Source organism: Solanum lycopersicum, chromosome 4 (genome assembly GCF_036512215.1).
Source record: "Solanum lycopersicum chromosome 4, SLM_r2.1".
NCBI lineage: Eukaryota > Viridiplantae > Streptophyta > Magnoliopsida > Solanales > Solanaceae > Solanum > Solanum lycopersicum.
Genome location: NC_090803.1, coordinates 40,522,468 through 40,542,568, shown reverse-complemented (window position 1 = coordinate 40,542,568; position 20,101 = coordinate 40,522,468). Strand labels below are relative to the sequence as shown.

General features: G+C 33.9%; 1 protein-coding gene across 1 annotated transcript; it reads left to right on the top strand.

The window, feature by feature from the left end:
• Positions 1–658: 658 nt before the first annotated feature.
• On the top strand, positions 659–5,800 carry MLO1 (powdery mildew resistance protein MLO1). Its single transcript, NM_001247885.1, has 15 exons — positions 659–754; positions 845–902; positions 994–1,148; positions 1,465–1,581; positions 1,680–1,740; positions 2,826–2,914; positions 3,441–3,515; positions 3,614–3,708; positions 4,089–4,138; positions 4,429–4,469; positions 4,563–4,736; positions 4,964–4,999; positions 5,093–5,160; positions 5,311–5,371; positions 5,453–5,800. Exons 1-15 carry the CDS (start codon positions 659–661, stop codon positions 5,798–5,800), a joined length of 1,524 nt encoding a protein of 507 aa, NP_001234814.1.
• Positions 5,801–20,101: the final 14,301 nt, after the last annotated feature.

The following is a 20,101-nucleotide window of genomic DNA, read 5'->3' as shown; positions in this document are numbered from 1 at the left end:
CAAACTTATTTTAACCTAGTCTACAATAATAAAAAAATAATTGAGAAATGTTATGTGAATAAGGAGTAGATCTGTCCTATGTATTAGGTTATAAACCACACAAAACAAAGTAATCTGTATTAGTAAATTTGATGAATGAATTTGATTTCTGAAGGCAAATTCTTTACTTTTATTTGTAAGAAGTTTTGAACATGGAACTCTCAAACCTAAATTACGCGCTGAAAGAGTCACAAGATATTTATTTTCTATATAAATAAAATCTTAAAAAATGGGATGCAATGAATTGTATTTGGAGGTGGATGTGGATGTATAGAGAAAATGGTTGAATTGTCAAAAGAGATGCCCTACAAATATTAAATGCAAATACTTTTCTACTTAACCATTCTATATACGACTCTTTCTGCATTAATTATTATGGCGACCAGCTACTATACATACATAAAAATTACGTACGCTGTCCTTGACTTATTGTTTGAAACTTGCAACTACAATTCTTCTTTATCATCATTTGACATTTCCCCTTCTTCTTATTCCTATTTTTATTTAAATATAGGAATATTTCTTTCAAAGGAAGAAAATATATATTTCCTTCAACACCACTATATATAGACTTAATTCCATAATCCTGTTAATTTAATTGATGGCTAAAGAACGGTCTATGGAGGCAACCCCTACGTGGGCAATTGCTGTGGTTTGCTTCATCTTGCTCGCTATTTCTATTTTTATTGAACAAATTATTCATCACATTGGAGAGGTACCTACTATATAATTTCAAAATCTTTTACTAGATCGATATGAACAAAATATGCTTATTAATTGTTGGGAAAACCATTTTCTTTTTTAGTGGTTACTGGAAAAGCGGAAAAAGTCTCTATATGAAGCACTTGAAAAGATCAAAGCTGGTAAATTCAAAATACAGTCTTGTATTATAAAATAATATAGTTTAAAGATGGATCATACTCATGACATTTTTGGTGTGTGTGTGTCGGACAGAACTTATGCTGTTGGGATTCTTATCACTGTTGTTGACAGTGTTGCAAGATCCAGTTTCTAACTTATGTGTCCCCAAGAGTGTTGGTTATTCATGGCATCCTTGTATGGCAAAGGAAGATGCCAAGTCTGAGTATGATGACCCTTGTCTACCAAAGGTACGCAATATACGATAAGTTAAGCTCAAGTATCATATTTTTATATGATATTAGAGGTCGTAGGATTAAATTTCACTACCACCTAACTTAAAAAGAATTTTTTACGTGTTTAATCATCCATAAAAAGGAATTAGGTCTACATGTGAGGGGCATCATTGAGAATATTATTAACTAATAAAAAGTATGTGATCACATAGGGATGGTATTTCACATCATTCATTTAGGGATGACAACTTTTTATCTGAATTAATTTTTGAGGTAGAATCAAAATTTATTTCTTTGCGGTTTCTTATGAAATTTAATTTTAAATATGCAGGGAAAAGTGCAATTTGCATCTTCATATGCAATACACCAGCTCCATATCTTCATCTTTGTATTGGCAGTTGCTCATGTATTGTACTGTATAGCAACTTTTGCTTTGGGCAGGCTAAAGGTTTATATATATATATATCTATATTCATCTTTGGTCATTAATCCATATGATTTTCTTTTTCTCTTCTTTGGTCAATAATTTTCTATCTTAATTTGTAGATGAGAAAATGGAGGGCATGGGAGGATGAAACAAAAACAATGGAGTACCAATTCTACAACGGTTAGTATACAAGAATTTGAATATTATTTGAATATTTGTCATTTAAAATTAATTAAGAAATTTTACGTCATTAAAGTATAGAAGTATACATCATCTCAAGCCTTGTAAATAATATTCCTTCCCTCCATTTAAAAACTAATAATTTAGTTTGAGAATTCAAGAAATAAAAAAGGACTTTTGTAATTTTATAATAAAATTATATCACATGTGTTAAAATATCTTTTACTCTTCTTATTTTAAATATATTATGTAAAAAATTTAAATTAAAATATCATCAAAAATGATAAAAAATTATTTTATCGTATAAAGACACTCAAAAGAAAATCTGTCATTATTTTTGAAACTATAAAAGTATGAAAAGACAACTCTGCCCCTTAATCATTAGATATTTAGAACCTTAGACCTAAGGTGGAGTTGATTCAAAAATAGAAATATATTAAATGCTATTAAAAAATAAGCCCACAAACATTTCAATTTAGCTACAAATTGATGTGACATATATCTAAAAAGTTTGGACACGTCTATTGTTATTTATTTTTTAAATATTCTTGGACCCCAAGTGGTAGCTATTGCCTATTGGATAAGTAATGTGAATAAAGGGAATCATTTGCAAGTTGCACCTTTTAATACCAAATTAATTGACCGACACTTCATTCGTACATTCTTAGTTTATTTCGATTAGTATATCACTATTTTTATGATGTAAATATAAAAGAATTTTATAATTTATACTACTATTAATATAATATGTAATTAATATAATTTTAAGAAATTAATTAAATTGACTTTTTATTTTTTTTAAAAAAACATGGCAATTACAAATAAACTGAGGGAGTACTTATTATTGCTAGCTCTCTTTCTAGTTTGGTCCCCTTTGAGGTTTGACTTACTTATTTTTCCATTACTTGTTTGGTTTTCTTTGGACAATTTTATATTCTAACTTGGCAGTTTACACGTTAAGATTATAAATAAAATATATTTTGAAATTTAAAATTATACGAAGAAAATTAATCATGAGAAGTCAAAATGAAAGAAAATTAAAATTATTATTGTTGACTTTATTTATTGGTATTTGATGGTTGCAGACCCTGAGAGATTCAGATTTGCAAGGGAGACCTCGTTTGGACGTAGGCATTTGCATTTCTGGAGCAAGTCCCCCGTGTTGCTCTCGATAGTGAGTCCATCCATTATATATAATATAATATTATTTTTATTACGTTATAATTGTTATGATTGAAATAATTAGATTGAATGAGTAAATAAGTCCTCAAAAAATTATGAATAAAAAGATAAACGAGAAACATATTGAAAGATACAAATTAACGTGATTCAGTCAATCGATTTATATCCATAAGAGAAATGAGCAATCTACTGTATAAATATATATAAAAAAATATTAAGAAAAATAACGGTACAATTTACTCAAAATAATAAGAAGTTAATACTTGTGTCTAATCGTTTCTCCCCCGTACAAAACTCAAAGAATGAACTTCTATATATTTCTGTTTATAGAGTTAAAAAAAAATAAACTATCCAAATATGAAAACATTATTATTTTCCTTTAAAGAAACAAAAAGGAAAACCCTTAAGAAACTAGGGCAAACAATATCCCATATTTATCATAAAATTTATTACTAGTAGCATAAATAATTATTGTGTAAGGATTCATTAAACTGATATTTTTGTGATTCTATTTACAGGTTTGTTTCTTTCGGCAATTCTTCTCATCAGTTGCAAAAGTTGACTATTTAACCCTTAGACATGGGTTCATGATGGTAAGTCAATCTAGCACCAATATAACGTGAAATTATACGATATCCAAGATACTATTGAAAAATAATTATTTTTTTTGGATCCATGTAATTAACTGCAGGCACATTTAACTCCACAAAATCAAAATAATTTTGATTTTCAATTATACATTAACAGAGCAGTTGACAAAGACTTCAAAGTTGTTGTTGGAATAAGGTTTACATCTTTCTTCATTGGCATAATACCTAATTTGACTTTAAATTTTTACTTGACCTTCAATTTTTATAATGCACAAACATACACTTTACTTATCAAACTTTTAAATAAATAAACACATGAATCATACATGACACAATACACGTAAGATACCACGTAGGATAAAAAATGACACATAGAACATGTGTGCCTATTTGTTCGACTTTGTACAATTTTAAGTATCTACTTGTGCATATCCAAAATTAAAAGACATAAATATAATTTAAAGCCAAATTAAAGGATATATTTATGTATTATGCCTTCTTTATTTCCTCAAGCAATTCTTCTTTTACTATTAAAGCTATACCATGATAATTATAATAACACTATTTATGTTGCAGTCCTGCATTATGGCTCTTCACGGTGCTATATTTTCTGACTACTACCGATCGTACGTATTAAATTGGCCTTATTTCACATTTATATATTCTAATTTTGAGTGTAAATAAGTAGATATATAGTTCTGCGTGTCATAATACATGTATGAAGCAAATTATCACGTATGACATGTATGTTTATTTATTTTTACAAATTTGAATATCTACTTATTTGCACTCAAAATTGGAGGATATAAATGTGAATCGGGACCACACATATTTATGTGTTATGGCATTGAAAGGATTATTAATTAGTTGAATAAAGCATATGTAATTGAAAGTTGTTACTTTTAATATTGGACAGGATTGTACTCGTATCTTTGGGTGCCATTTATCCCACTTGTAGTAAGTTCATTATTAATTCATTAATAATAAGAGTAATAAGTATGTTCATGATTGACTAAAGTATAAAATGAAATTGAATTAATGAAAATGCAGATAATATTGCTAGTTGGCACAAAACTTCAAATGATCATAACAGAAATGGGAGTAAGGATTTCAGAAAGGGGAGACATAGTAAAAGGTGTACCTGTGGTGGAGACTGGTGACCATCTTTTCTGGTTTAATCGCCCTGCCCTTGTCCTATTCTTGATTAACTTTGTACTCTTTCAGGTACCCTTTTTTAAACTCTCACTTACTTTTATTTTTAGTTGATCGATTTATATATAAAAAGAATCATCTATTATTTCTTTTTCATATATTAATTTATGATGATCACAAAATTGAAAAGAAAAACTATGTAATTTTTTTTTAAAAAAAAATAAACGAAAAGAGTATATAAAATCGGTACAAACTCCTAACTTGGAATCTCATAATGATTTTTTTTTTTGGTTTGGCAGAATGCGTTTCAAGTTGCTTTCTTTTTTTGGAGTTGGGTAAGGAGTTGGATTTCCATTTTTCCTTTTTTTCTTTTGGAATGAAATTTAAATATATTGTCCTGAATATTTTTTTTTCCTTCAAATTTTCAGTGGAAATTTGGTTTCCCATCTTGCTTTCATAAGAATGCTGCAGACCTAGCCATAAGGCTAACCATGGGGTGAGTTTCACTTGCAACTAAAAAACACAGACACATTACACTTTTAAACTCTCACCTGTTTCAGATAAAAAATTTCAAAAGTCTTTCATTGTTTCTTAAAGTTTATGTCAAGTCAAAACATTATGGAAGTTGATGCATATATATATTCAGGGTGATCATACAGGTCCATTGCAGCTATGTGACTCTCCCTCTTTATGCCTTAGTTACACAGGTAGGTACTCTGATCTACATTATGAAAATGTTATATATATATATATATATATATATATACTTATATAGAGAAATTCTGTAGATGGGTTCATCAATGAAGCCTATCATCTTTGGTGATAATGTGGCAACAGCTCTTAGAAGCTGGCACCATACAGCGAAAAAACGGGTGAAACATGGGCTATCAGGACATACCACCCCTGCAAACAGCAGACCAACCACACCATTGCGTGGTACCTCCCCTGTTCACTTATTACGCGGTTATCCACAATATAATGAGGACAGTGTTCAAGCATCTCCTCGGACATCCAATGTCGAAAATGAAGGGTGGGCTAATGAAAATCAGGAGGGAGAGATCCTGCAGCATGCCTCCACTGATCATAACAAGCAAATTGAGATTACAATGTCAGATTTTACTTTTGGAAACAAATAAATGTAAAAACGAATTTTCTTCTTCATTGTTTTAAGTTCATTACTGTAGTTCAAATGGCAATGATTTTGTAAAATTTTATACAGAGGTACTCATGCATGGTGCTCTTCATTTCAAGGTAAGAACCTTCTTATATCGATTTATAGCTACTTTACATCTCAGGTAACGTCTATTAAGTCATGGTGGTGAGATGATACTTTCGCATGACATACACATTCTTGTGCAAATCACTTAGAAATTACCTGATGATAATTAAAATAGAAGATTGTTTGATGCCTATCTCCTCAACTTTTAGTATTAGAGATTCACACTTTGCACCCACGTATATAGTGCTGGCAAATGGATGAGTTGGGTCAAATATAGGGCGGTTTTAAAATGGGTGATTATTCAACCTGCTCATATTTGATATGAATAAAAATGAGTTGGCTAAAATATTATTTTGCTCATATTTTCATGAATTAATAATACTTTACTTAAGAATTCAATATAGAGAAGATATTTTAGTTTTTTTTTAAGATGAAAATGTTAAACATGCTTCATTTAATTTTGTCGTATTATAAAAAAAAAATCCCTATAACTTTTCAATATAAAAATAACTTTATTTTTTGGTAATAATAAGATGAAGTATATTTTAAATTTAAAAGTAAATGAATATTTACATTTTAGGACTAAAACATGCTTAATGCACTTTAAATAATGCCAATACTTATGCATGATTGACTTATTTTACACTATTATTGATTATCCAATATAAAATTAAATAAATAATTAATAAAATATAATTATAATTAACAAAATATATATTTAAATTATATATTTTTAGAGGGTCAAAGACTTCACATTTTCAATTAAAGAGAAGAATAGTTAGTTCTATAGAATGACATAAAAAGGAAGAGTTGTTACACTACTTTTAGTGATATCTATGAATTTTGAATGAATAAAAGTTAGAAGATTAACTCATTTGGATAGTTTATCCATATTTTACCCATGAAATTCACTCACCTAATCCATTACCTATGGGGCTATACTTTGCTAATAAGAGCTATAGAATGTTTAGAAAAACCACATTAAAGCATGTAGAGCTATATTAAAGTCTACTCAGTTATGGACTTCCTTTATGCCTAAGTTGAAATGAATGACCTCTATATAGAACCGTGTATGCTAGAGATAAAATTATAGAAGCCTAGAATGCTCAGATACAAGAGCCAAATATGCTCAAGATACGGTAAAACTTTGGAAAGATATGACTAGTTGCTGCAATCAAGTTAATCGTAGCCTTATTCAATTATGTAACTGTTGTGTTTGATATAGACATTCCTCATTCAGATCTATATTCCATTATTAGCAACCCCATAGTTAGTTAACGCGTTATTGGGAAAATGCGGACAAGCATAAAAATATATATGGTACAAGTAATGGAAATAAAATGAAAAAATAATGACACCAAGAAATTTATGGGGAAATATTTGTAAATAAGGGAAAATCACGGGCCAAGAGGAACAACTGATATCACTATAGTATAGAATTTTACACTGCAGTCACGAATACAATACTCAAAGTGATAATTACACATTCAAAAGGAATAACACTCTTTAGATTTACATTTTACTAAAATATCTCTCACACTCTATTTTTTTCACAACCCATTTTACTTGTATAGTCTATGGAATACTTCACTTTGCTCTCAAAATTATTTTTCTCTCTCTAACTTCGTGTATTCTACAAATGAGCAAATATTCTATTTATAGAAGGAGAAAACCATGTCTATGTCACTAATGACATAGGTAAATGAAATCTTACCAATTTCTCAACCATGAAATCTTTTATTTTCAACTCTTATAACTTTTTCTTTTTAACAATTACTTGTAGCAATCAGAGACGGATCCAGGATTTGAACTTCGTGGGTGTCTAGTAGACACATTGCTTAGATCACTAAATCAACCTTAGGTTTTGATTCCGCACAAAATCCATAAAGCTTAACTTTTTTAAAAATAATTTTACTAATATTTTAAATATATATTGTTCATTTATAATATTTCTCGACGAATTTACATATTTTAAATCAATATATATATATAAATGAGGATCTTCATTCCGCCTATGTGGCATGCTTCAATGATCAGAAAAATATTTTATAATTTTTTTTAAAAAAAATATGACTTTTAAAATTATTTCTTATACAATTATTTTATGTGTATATAAATTTTACTATTAATTAGTTATTTAATGATAATTACACCTTCTTTAAATCAAGGAATTTCAAAAGGCTACCATATTGCCTCAAACATAAAAATTTTATTTTTATAATATCTTTTTCCTAATGTCCGTTTCCTACATATTATTTTTAAGTTTATATTATTATAAATTTTTTAGTTTTTATTGTTATTATAATTTATACCTTCTATTTTTATTATTATTTATAAATTAAAAAATTATAATAAAGCTAAATAAAAGGTTAAGTGATGTGGCAAATCTCAATCTCAATGGCCACCATTCGTATTTATCTTTTTTTTTTTAAAAATTAAAAATTTATTTTTTATTTATATGATAGGTTAAAAATCACTTTAAAATTGTATTTTTTAATTATACCTTCCTCATTAACTCTTCTTTATTTCTCATTAAAAAAAATAAGTTTATGAAACTCAAAAGACTATCATTAATCCTCTAATAACTCCTCCTAAAGGGCTATTCTACAAAATAAAATGATTGTTTATCTTCCTTATATTTAATTCTCATGACTTCATCTATCACTATATAAGTATCCAAAATGCATGTTACATATGACAAAAATTGCTATCATCTCAATGATTTAGGATATTATGGTTAAATTTTTTTTTGAATGTTTTTTTTTTCAAATTTTCATTTTCAATTTTTATATGTACTAATTGGTTCCAACATATGGAGTCGAAATTCTTATTTTGTAGGTATATGTTCAAAGGAGCATGTTAGAGGAGTGCAAGATAATCAAGATTCGAGACTAAAGAAATGCTTTTATCCTCCACATGATGAGTAACAAGTTTAATGTTGTTTCCCTAATTTTATATATAGTTGTTGAAATGCTTAAGATTTTTATTTTTTATTTTTTGTAAGTAGTTTGTTATTACATATGACAAAAATTGCTAATATTTCAATGATTTAGGATATTTATGGTTAAATATTTTTGTTTGAATGTTTTTTTTTTCAAATTTTCATTTTCAGTTTTTACATGTACTGATTGGTTCCAACATATGGAGTCGAACTTCTTATTTTGCAGGTATATGTTTAAAGGGGCGTAATTATATAATTGTGATTATATAAGCATGATGAAGTTATTGAATCCCAAATCTTGCAAAATCCTAATATCTTTGTTAATAATGAGACCTTGGTATAAAGGAAGGCGTGATGAACTAAAATAATGGGATTGATGATGCCTTGGTAAGAAAGAAGGCTTGATGAATTAATAGAAGGAGAATTAGTGGATCGGGTGTCACGAACCGACACATAGTATTAGGGGATCGGGTGTCACGAATCGACACGTAGAATTAGGGGATCGGGTGTCACGAACTGACACGAAGAATTAGGGGATCGGGTGTCACGAACCGACACGTAGAATTAGGGGATCGGGTGTCACGAACCGACACGTAGAATTAGGGGATTGGGTGTCACGAACCGATACGTAGAATTAGGGGATCGGGTGTCACGAACTGACACGTAGTATTAGGGGATCGGGTGTCACGAATCGACACGTAGATTCAGGGGATCGGGTGTCACGAACCGACACGTAGATTTAGGGGATCGGGTGTCACGAACCGACACGTAGATTTAGGGGATCGGAGTGTCACGTACCGACACAAGAGGATTAATGAATATTGAGGGAGCGGAGTGTCACGTACCGACACAAGAGGATTAATGAATATTGAGGGAGCGGAGTGTCACGTACCGACACAAGAGAAATAAAGATAATGAATCTTGAAAGATGTTAATAACCTCAATCTAATGAACATGATTCCCAAATGAGTATGGTATTGAGGCTTGAGTCCTCATGTGTGAACTTGACGGTAATTGTTAATGATATAGTATTTGTTGTTGCTACATGTTGAGTATCATAGTTGATTTTATGATATTACTTGGTATATATTGATTTCTATTTTGAGTTGGCCGATGATATCTACTCAGTACCCGTGTTTTGTACTGACCCCTACTTTTATGTTTTCTTCTTGTTTATTTGTGGAGTGCAGCAAACGTGCCATCGTCTTCAACTCAACAGTAATTCAAGCCAGTCTTACTACATCGGAAATTCAGGGTGAGCTAATGCTTCTAGCTTGGACTGGATCTTCTTCTTCAAGTCTTGATGCCTTGAACTTCCGGCATGGACTAGCTTCTTATGTATTTTTAGCTTTTAGAATACTCTTAGTTTAGTCATTTGATCGTAGATGTTCTTGTGATGATGACTTCCAGATTTTGGGGAATGATAGATGTTGAATTTTAGAAGTTAATGAATTGGTCTATATTTAATGAGTTTAAGTCTTCCGCATTACTTTCTGTTGATATTATATTGAAATGTTAAGGTTAGATTGGTTGGTTCGCTCACATAGGAGGGTAAGTGTGGGTGCCAGTCGCAACCCAGTTTGGGTCGTGACAAACTTGGTATCAGAGCATTAGTTTCGTTGGTCTCATCACACAAGAACGAGTCTAGTAGAGTCTTAAGGAATGGTAGGGGGACGCTTTTACTTTTCTTTAAGAGGCTATAAGACTTTAGGAAAATTCCATTCTTTCTTTCTTTCTTTCGTGCTATTACTTGGGTCCAATTGATATCTAGGTGATACAAATTGGTATCTGACCATCTTCACTCTATTTCGCAGATGGTTAGAACTAGAGCAACGACTACGCCAGCACCAACACCAGCACCGGCGGGACAGGGTGCGTCTGGGCCAGCCACTGGGGCTGTAGCTCGAGGAAGAGCAGTGGCAAGAGGCCGTGGTAGAGGTCGTGGGAGGACGTCCTCTAGGGGAAGAGGACGAGCACCTAGTCCATCTGATACTAGGGCAGTGACTCCTCCACCGACTGAGGAGGTAATAAGAGAAGGGGAGGATGGGGAAAATGAACAAGTGCAGAATGAGGGATTGCCACCCCAGCCTACCCCAGAGATGATAAATCAGGTGCTCGCTTATCTTAGTGGGTTGTCCGATCAGGGTCAGACACCTCCAGTGTTTTCTGCACCAACACCTCCGGTTTCAGAAGTACAACATGCAGCCACTATGGCTCCTCGTATGGATGCCTCATTGGACATAGGCACGTTTCCACGTCTGACTACAGGGCCTATAATGACAAATGATCAACATGAACTTTTCAGTAAGTTCTTGAAATTGAAACCTCCAGTCTTCAAGGGTGCGGAATCTGAGGATTCTTACGATTTTCTGGTTGACTGTCATGAGCTACTACACAAGATGGGTATAGTAGAACGGTTTGGTGTTGAGTTCGTGAGTTATCAGTTTCAAGGGAAAGCCAAAATGTGGTGGCGGTCACATATTGAGTGTCAACCAAAAGAGGCACCACCTATGACTTGGGCCTCATTCTCTAGCTTGTTTATGGAGAAGTATATCCCTCGGACATTGAGGGATAGGAAAAGGGATGAGTTCTTGAGCCTAGAGCAAGGCAGGATGTCGGTCAATGCATATGAGGCTAAGTTTCGTGTACTATCCAGATATGCCACCCAACTTTGTTTCAGTCCACAAGAGCGGATTCGTCGTTTTGTGAAGGGGTTGAGGTCAGAGTTGCGGATTTCAGCCTTACAGGTAGCGGCTACGGCCAAATCCTTCCAAGAAGTGGTAGATTTCGTGGTAGAGGTGGAAGGAGTGAAGCCAGATGAATTCACCATGGCATCGACATCAAAGAGGTTTCGAAAGGGAGGTGAGTTTAATGGTTCTTACTCTAGAGGATAGGGTTCCGGAGGTTACTCAGTTCGACCCATTCAGTCTTCACTACAGACTGTAGTTGGGGGTCCACCTCAGACCGGTCAACACTTCTCTGAGAGACCTATGCTTGACTCTAGAGAGTGTTATGGATGTGGGGAAACTGGACATATTAGGAGAAATTGTCCAAAACAGAGTTATAGACCCCCAATGGCTAGAGGTAGAGGTGGTCATGGTAGAGGCCGTTATTCGGAGGACGTGGTGGTCGAGGTAATAGTGGTCACCAAAATGGCCGAGGTAATGGGCAAACTGGAGCCGCTACATCACAACATGGTAGGGGCAATGGACAGACAAACGATAGGGCCCATTGTTACGCTTTCCCTGGGCGGTCTGAAGCGGAGGCATCTGATGCTGTCATCACAGGTAATCTTCTGGTTTGTGATTGCATGGCTTCTGTATTGTTTGATCCTGGATCCACATTTTCTTATGTATCTTTCTCATTTGCTAATGGTCTAAATTTACATTGTGAATTACTTGATATGCCTATTCGTGTTTCTACTCCGGTGGGTGAGTCTGTGGTAGTTGAAAAGGTATATAGGTCTTGTTTGGTGAACTTTGTGGGGAGCAACACTTATGTAGATTTGGTTATCTTAGAAATGGGTGATTTTGATGTAATTCTGGGTATGACTTGGCTTTCTCTGCAATTTGCGATCTTGGATTGTAATGCTAAAACGGTGACGTTAGCCAAGCCTGGGACAAATCCGTTAGTTTGGGATGGTGACTACACTTCCAATCCGGTGCGTATCATCTCCTTTCTTCGTGCTAAGAAAATGGTTAGTAAAGGGTGTTTAGCTTTCTTGGCACATCTCAAGGATGACACTACCCAAGTACCTTCGATTGAGTCAGTTTCGGTGGTCCGTGAGTTTCTGGATATGTTCCCTGCAGATCTTCCTGGTATGCCACCAGATAGGGATATTGATTTCTGTATTGACCTTGAACCGGGTACTCGCCCCATTTCTATACCCCCTTATAGAATGGCTCCCGCGGAGTTAAGAGAGTTAAAAGCCCAACTTCAAGAGTTGTTAAACAAAGGCTTTATTAGACCAAGTGCATCTCCTTGGGGTGCTCCGGTTTTGTTTGTGAAGAAGAAGGATGGGAGTTTTCCAATGTGTATAGAATACAGACAACTAAACAAGGTAACCATAAAGAACAAGTATCCTCTTCCTCGCATTGATGACTTGTTCGATCAGTTACAAGGTGCTTGTGTCTTCTCTAAGATTGACTTGAGATCCGGTTATCATCAATTGAAAATACGGGCAACGGATGTGCCAAAGACTGCTTTTCGAACGAGGTATGGGCATTACGAATTTGTAGTGATGTCTTTTGGTCTTACGAATGCCCCTGCTGCGTTCATGAGCTTGATGAACAGGATTTTTAAGCCATATTTGGACCTCTTCGTGATCGTATTTATTGATGATATACTGATATACTCAAAGAGCAAGAAAGAACATGAGGAGCATTTGAGAATGGTATTGGAAATGTTGAGGGAGAAAAAGCTTTATGCCAAGTTCTCTAAGTGTGAGTTTTGGCTAGATGCAGTGTCCTTCTTGGGGCACGTGGTTTCTAAGGATGGAATGATGGTGGATCCTTCTAAGATTGAGACAGTAAAGAATTGGGTAAGACCTACTAATGTGTCAGAAATAAGGAGCTTTGTTGGGTTAGCTAGCTACTACCGCCGATTTGTCAAGGGATTCTCTTCTATTGCTTCCCAACTGACGAACTTGACTAAGCAAAATGTTCCATTTGTATGGTCGGATGAGTGTGAAGAAAGCTTTCAGAAGCTCAAGACTTTGTTGACTACCGCACCCATTCTCACCTTGCCAGTGGAAGGTAAGAATTTCATTGTCTATTGTGATGCATCCTATTCGGGTTTGGGTGCAGTGCTAATGCAAGAGAAGAATGTGATTGCTTATGCTTCAAGACAATTAAAAGTGCATGAACGTAACTACCCAACTCATGATTTGGAGTTGGCCGCGGTAGTGTTTGCATTAAAGCAATGAAGACACTATTTATATGGGGTTAAGTGTGAGGTCTATACGGATCATCGTAGCCTATAGTATGCCTTTACTCAGAAAGATTTGAACTTGAGACAGAGAAGATGGATGGAACTACTGAAGGACTACGACATCACCATTTTGTATCATCCGGGGAAGGCGCATGTTGTAGCGGATGCTTTAAGTAGAAAGGCGGGAAGCATGGGAAGTCTAGCTCACTTGCAAGCCTCTAGACGCCCATTAGCTAGAGAGGTTCAGACTCTAGCTAACGACTTGATGAGATTAGAAGTAAATGAGAAGGGAGGATTGTTGGCTTGTGTGGAGGCAAGATCTTCCTTTCTTGACAAGATTAAGGGAAAACAATTTGATGATGAGAAACTAAGAAGAATCCAAGATAAGGTATTGCGAGGATAGGCTAAGGAAGCACAAATCGGTGAGGAATGTGTTTTGAGAATCAAGGGAAGGGTATGTGTACCCCGTGTTGATGATTTGATCAACACTATTCTGACAGAGGCTCATAGTTCAAGGTATTCGATACATCCGGGTGCAACCAAGATGTACCGTGACCTAAAGCAACACTTTTGGTGGAGTAGAATGAAGCGTGATATTGTGGATTTTATTGCCAAATGTCCAAATTGTCAACAAGTAAAGTATGAACACCAAAGGCCCGGAGGAACACTTCAGAGAATGCCCATTCCGGAATGGAAATGGGAGAGAATCGCAATGGATTTCGTGGTTGGTCTTCCAAAGACAATGGGTAGGTATGACTCTATTTGGGTGATTGTTGATAGGTTAAATAAGTCTGCTCATTTTATTCCGGTTAAGGTGACTTACAATGCCGAGAAGTTAGCCAAGATCTATATCTCAAAAATCGTTCGATTGCATGGGGTTCCACTATCCATCATATCAGATAGAGGTACGCAGTTTACTTCTAAGTTTTGGAAAACATTGCATGCGGAATTGGGTACTAGGTTGGACCTTAGTACTGCGTTCCATCTTCAGACCGATGGTCAGTCTGAGCGAACGATTCAAATGTTGGAGGATATGCTTCGTGCGTGTGTGATAGAATTTGGTGGCCATTGGGATAGCTTCTTACCCTTAGCGGAATTTTCATACAATAATAGCTATCACTCGAGCATTGATATGGCTCCATTTGAAGCATTGTATGGTAGGAGATGTAGGTCCCCCATTGGTTGGTTTGATGCGTTCGAGGTTAGACCTTGGGGTATGGATCTCTTGAGGGATTCGATGGAGAAGGTGAAATCTATTCAAGAAAAGCTTCTAGCGGCGCAAAGTAGACAAAAAGAATATGCAGATCGAAAGGTTAGAGACTTAGAGTTCATGGAGGGAGAACAAGTCTTGCTGAAGGTTTCGCCCATGAAAGGGGTGATGCGGTTTGGAAAAAGGGGTAAGCTAAGTCCAAGGTATATTGGAACATTTGAAGTACTCAAGCGAGTAGGGGAGGTGGCTTATGAGTTAGCCTTGCCTCCAGGGCTGTCCGGGGTACATCCGGTATTCCATGTGTCGATGTTGAAAAGATACCATGGGGATGGAAACTATATTATCTGTTGGGATTCAGTTTTGCTTGATGGGAATTTGTCCTATGAGGAGGAGCCTATTGCTATTCTAGATAGAGAAATTCGCAAGTTGAGATCAAGGGAGATTGCATCCATCAAAGTTCAATGGAAGAATCGACCCGTTGAAGAAGTCACTTGGGAGAAGGAGGTTGATATGCGAGAAAGATATCCACACCTGTTCACAGATTCAGGTACTCCTTTTCGCCCTTATTCTCCTTCTTGTGATCGTTCGGGGACGAACGATGGGTAAATTGGTATCTAATGTAACGACCTGTTTAGTCGTTTTAAGCAGCAGATTTTATTTCTGGAAAAATAGACTGAGACGAGGAACCCACGACGGAACGTCATGGGCACGACGGACCGTCGAGGGTGTCTCGTCCCAAAACACTTAGAAATTCTGAAATTTGGGTGCTGAAATCGACTCTCTGAACTCTGTGACGGACCTGCAGGACGGACCGTCACAGGCACGATGAACCGTCGTGATCCACCGTTTCAAAACACTTCAACTCTTGAGAATTTGGTACAGGGAACGATTCTCTGAACGTCGTGAGGGAAGTGCAGGACGGACCGTCGTAGGTACGACGGGCCGTCACAGACTCCTTAAGGAAATCGAGTCTCTGACAAACCTGCATGACGAACCGTCGCAGGCGCGACGGGCCGTCACAGGTTGCGTAATCCCAATTGAAGTCGGAATTCTGGTTAAGTTTTAAAGGGGTGTTTTGGACTATTCCTGCTATAATTATATATTTCGTGGGTCTATATTAATAACTCAATTTCTTGAGGGATAAAAGAGGTAACCTTAAGTTAATTAGTGGGCTATTATTGTCATCTTTTATTCTTAATTATATACTAATTAGGGTAAAAGAAAGAGGGTTTGAATAAAGAAAATATAAAGAACAAGAGAAAGAGAGAGAAGGGAATCGATAGAGAGAGAGACGATCGAGAAGGGGAAAAACACAAAGCTTGGGAAAATTTGCTTGCTTGATCACGAATCTTCGGTGGAGGTAGGTTATGATTTCTCTTACGATATTCGTAGTAAACTCTTAATAGCGAATGATATGTATTGATAATATTGTAAACCCTGCTATGTGCTTAATTGTATGCTTGCATGAACGTAATTATATAATTGTGATTATATAAGCACGATGAAGTTATTGAATCCCAAATCTTGCAAAATCCTAATCTCTTTATTAATAATGAGGCCTTGGTATAAAGGAAGGCGTGATGAACTAAAATAATGGGATTGATGATGCCTTGGTAAGAAAGAAGGCTTGATGAATTGAGAGAAGGAGAATTAGTGGATCGGGTGTCACGAACTGACACGTAGTATTAGGGGATTGGCTGTCACGAACCGACACGTAGAATTAGGGGATCGGGTGTCACGAACCGACACGTAGAATTAGGGGATCGGGTGTCACGAACCGACACGTAGAATTAGGGGATCGGGTGTCACGAACCGACACGTAGAATTAGGGGATCGGGTGTCACGAACCGACACGTAGAATTAGGGGATCGGGTGTCACAAACCGACACGTAGTATTAGGAGATCGGGTGTCACGAACCGACACGTAGATTTAGGGGATCGGGTGTCACGAACCGACACGTAGATTTAGGAGATCGAGTGTCACGAACCGACACGTAGATTTAGGGGATCGGAGTGTCACGTACTGACACAAGAGGATTAATGAATATTGAGGGAGCGGAGTGTCACGTACCGACACAAGAGAAATAAAGATAATGAATCTTGAAAGATGTTAATATACTCAATCTAATGAACATGATTCCCAAATGAGTATGGTATTGAGGCTTGAGTCCTCATGTGTGAACTTGACGGTAATTGTTAATGATATAGTATTTGTTGTTGCTACATGTTGAGTATCATAGTTGATTTTATGATATTACTTGGTATATATTGATTTCTATTTTGAGTTGGCCGATGATATCTACTCAGTACCCGTGTTTTGTACTGACCCCTACTTTTATGTTTTCTTCTTGTTTATTTGTGGAGTGCAGCAAACGTGCCATCGTCTTCAACTCAACAGTAATTCAAGCAGTCTTACTACATCGGAAATTCAGGGTGAGCTAATGCTTCTAGCTTGGACTGGATCTTCTTCTTCAAGTCTTGATGCCTTGAACTTCCGGCATGGACTAGCTTCTTATGTATTTTTAGCTTTTAGAATACTCTTAGTTTAGTCATTTGATCGTAGATGTTCTTGTGATGATGACTTCCAGATTTTGGGGAATGATAGATGTTGAATTTTAGAAGTTAATGAATTGGTCTATATTTAATGAGTTTAAGTCTTCCGCATTACTTTCTGTTGATATTATATTGAAATGTTAAGGTTAGATTGGTTGGTTCGCTCACATAGGAGGGTAAGTGTGGGTGCCAGTCGCAACCCAGTTTGGGTCGTGACATTAACTCTTCTTTATTTCTCATTAAAAAAAATAAGTTTATAAAACTCAAAAGACTATCATTAATCCTCTAATAACTCCTCCTAGAGGGCTATTCTACAAAATAAAATGAGTTTTTATCTTCCTTGTACTTAATTCTCATGACTTCATCTATCACAATATAAGTATCCAAAATGCATGTTACATATGACAAAAATTGCTATCATCTCAATGATTTAGGATTTTATGGTTAAATATTTTTTTTTGAATGTTTTTTTTTCAAATTTTCATTTTCAGTTTTTATATGTACTGATTGATTCCAACATATGGAGTCGAAATTCTTATTTTGTAGGTATATGTTCAAAGGAGCATGTTAGAGGAGCGCAAGATAATCAAGATTCGAGACTAAAGAAATGTTTTTATCCTCCACATGATGAGTAACAAGTTTAATGTTGTTTCCCTAATTTTATATATAGTAGTTGAAGTGCTTAAGATTTTTTTTTTTTTTTTTGTAAGTAGTTTGTTATTACGTATGACAAAAATTGTTATCATTTCAATGATTTAGGATATTATGGTTAAATATTTTTGTTTGAGTGTTTTTTTTTTCAAATTTTCATTTTCAGTTTTTACATGTACTCATTGGTTCCAACATATGCAGTCGAACTTCTTATTTTGCAGGTATATGTTTAAAGGAGTCAAAGGAATAATATCAATTTTTACTTTGCAGATTTACAATATTTTATTTTTAATTTGCAACTTTCATACTTTATTTTGAGATATTCATGTGATATTAAATATTCTATTTTGATAAAACTTAATGAATTCAATCTTACGGCCAAATTAAGGTATGTATTGTTTTGATTGAGAACTATTTTGTCATTTCTTTATTAATTCTTACTCAACATTCAAATCTTGATATTTTGATAAATCAAGGGGTCTCATAATATATTTCAATTACTAAATAATTGATGTATTCTTTTGGTTGAGAACTACTTTGAGATCTCTTTATTAAAATATTTCTTACTCAATATTTGATAAATTTGATATCATATGTTATAATCTACATCAATGAGTCTCACCTTTTTATGGTTAATTTAACTATTCTCAATGCTCAATTGAATTAGATTAATTCATTATTTTAGAATTAAAATAAAAATATTTTGAAATATGTACAAAAAATACTATAAGATTCAATGTTTCTCACATTAATATGATTAAAAAAACACATATTAAATATAATAAGGGTGAAAGTTCATATAATTTAACTCTCGAACAAAATATAAGAAACAAAATAAAATGGGATCGGAAGTGTATATACTCTACAAAATCATAAACATTTTTCTACTTCTTAATTGAAAGTGTAATTTTGAGAGCTATTTTTATGTATCTTTGATTTAACAATAGAAACAAAACTTAACTTTTTTATTACAAATATATCGTTACAGTGAAGTTGAAATAATTCATACATATTTTGCAACTTTTTTTATTGTACCAAACAATGTTCAATCAAACATAAGTAACAACATATACTACATTAAATGGAATACAAGTATATGATAAATCAATTATAAGAGAGAGGATGAAGAGGCTAACACATATAGAGATTGTCAAATTCATTACTTTTAGAGATTGTCAAATTCAATACTTTTAAAAATTTTGTAAGATAATTTATAATATTTGTTGGTTTATTTAAAAAAATAGTATAATGATGTTTTTCTCTAAATTTCTTATGATTCATTTAGTCTCAACGTTCGGAAAATCGATATAGACAATATACTTTGTGGTTCTTATTTTTTTCTTCTTTTTTTGATAAGTATATTTGTAAATGTATTTGTGATTCTTCATTTTTTTTTAAAAAAAGAGTTTAAAAACGATTTTATATATAAGCTCAAAATATATACAAAATTTCTTGAAATTCTTTTCTTTCTCTACTTTCTATTAAGAAAAATAATTACTTTTTTCTTTCACTTATAAGTTTATTACACGAGTACCTATAGAAGATTTAAAACTCTTAAGTGATTATAAACAATAAATAATATATAAATTAAAAATCTTTTAAAAAAATAATTGAAATGGAAGTATAATTTGTGCGTAAATTTTATTAGAAATATATAAACACAATTTATATAAAAAATTTAAAATCGCGCATAGCGCGATCAAATTCACTAGTTACTTATATTTGTAAATATGTCCCTTGCTAACAAACTAAACAAATCACTTTAATATCATTCACCACTCTTATTTCATATCTTATTTTTTATCTACTTAATGGAAGAAAGTAATATTTTAAATATTTACTTAATCAATTCTAAAAAGATTAAGAAATAGAATTTTTTTATAACGGAAAAACGATTTTATTATATCTAAATAAAATTTAAAGAAGAAGATACT

What these genes read in the sequence shown, in the direction of transcription:
- MLO1 (NM_001247885.1), top strand. Translation starts at nt 659, where the DNA reads ATGGAGGCAACCCCTACGTGGGCAATTGCTGTGGTTTGCTTCATCTTG. An exon ending in TTAGACATGGGTTCATGATG is followed by an intron (nt 3,516 to 3,613) that starts GTAAGTCAATCT and finishes AATTAACTGCAG; the next exon opens with GCACATTTAACTCCACAAAA. An exon ending in TTTTCTGACTACTACCGATC is followed by an intron (nt 4,139 to 4,428) that starts GTACGTATTAAA and finishes AATATTGGACAG; the next exon opens with GATTGTACTCGTATCTTTGG.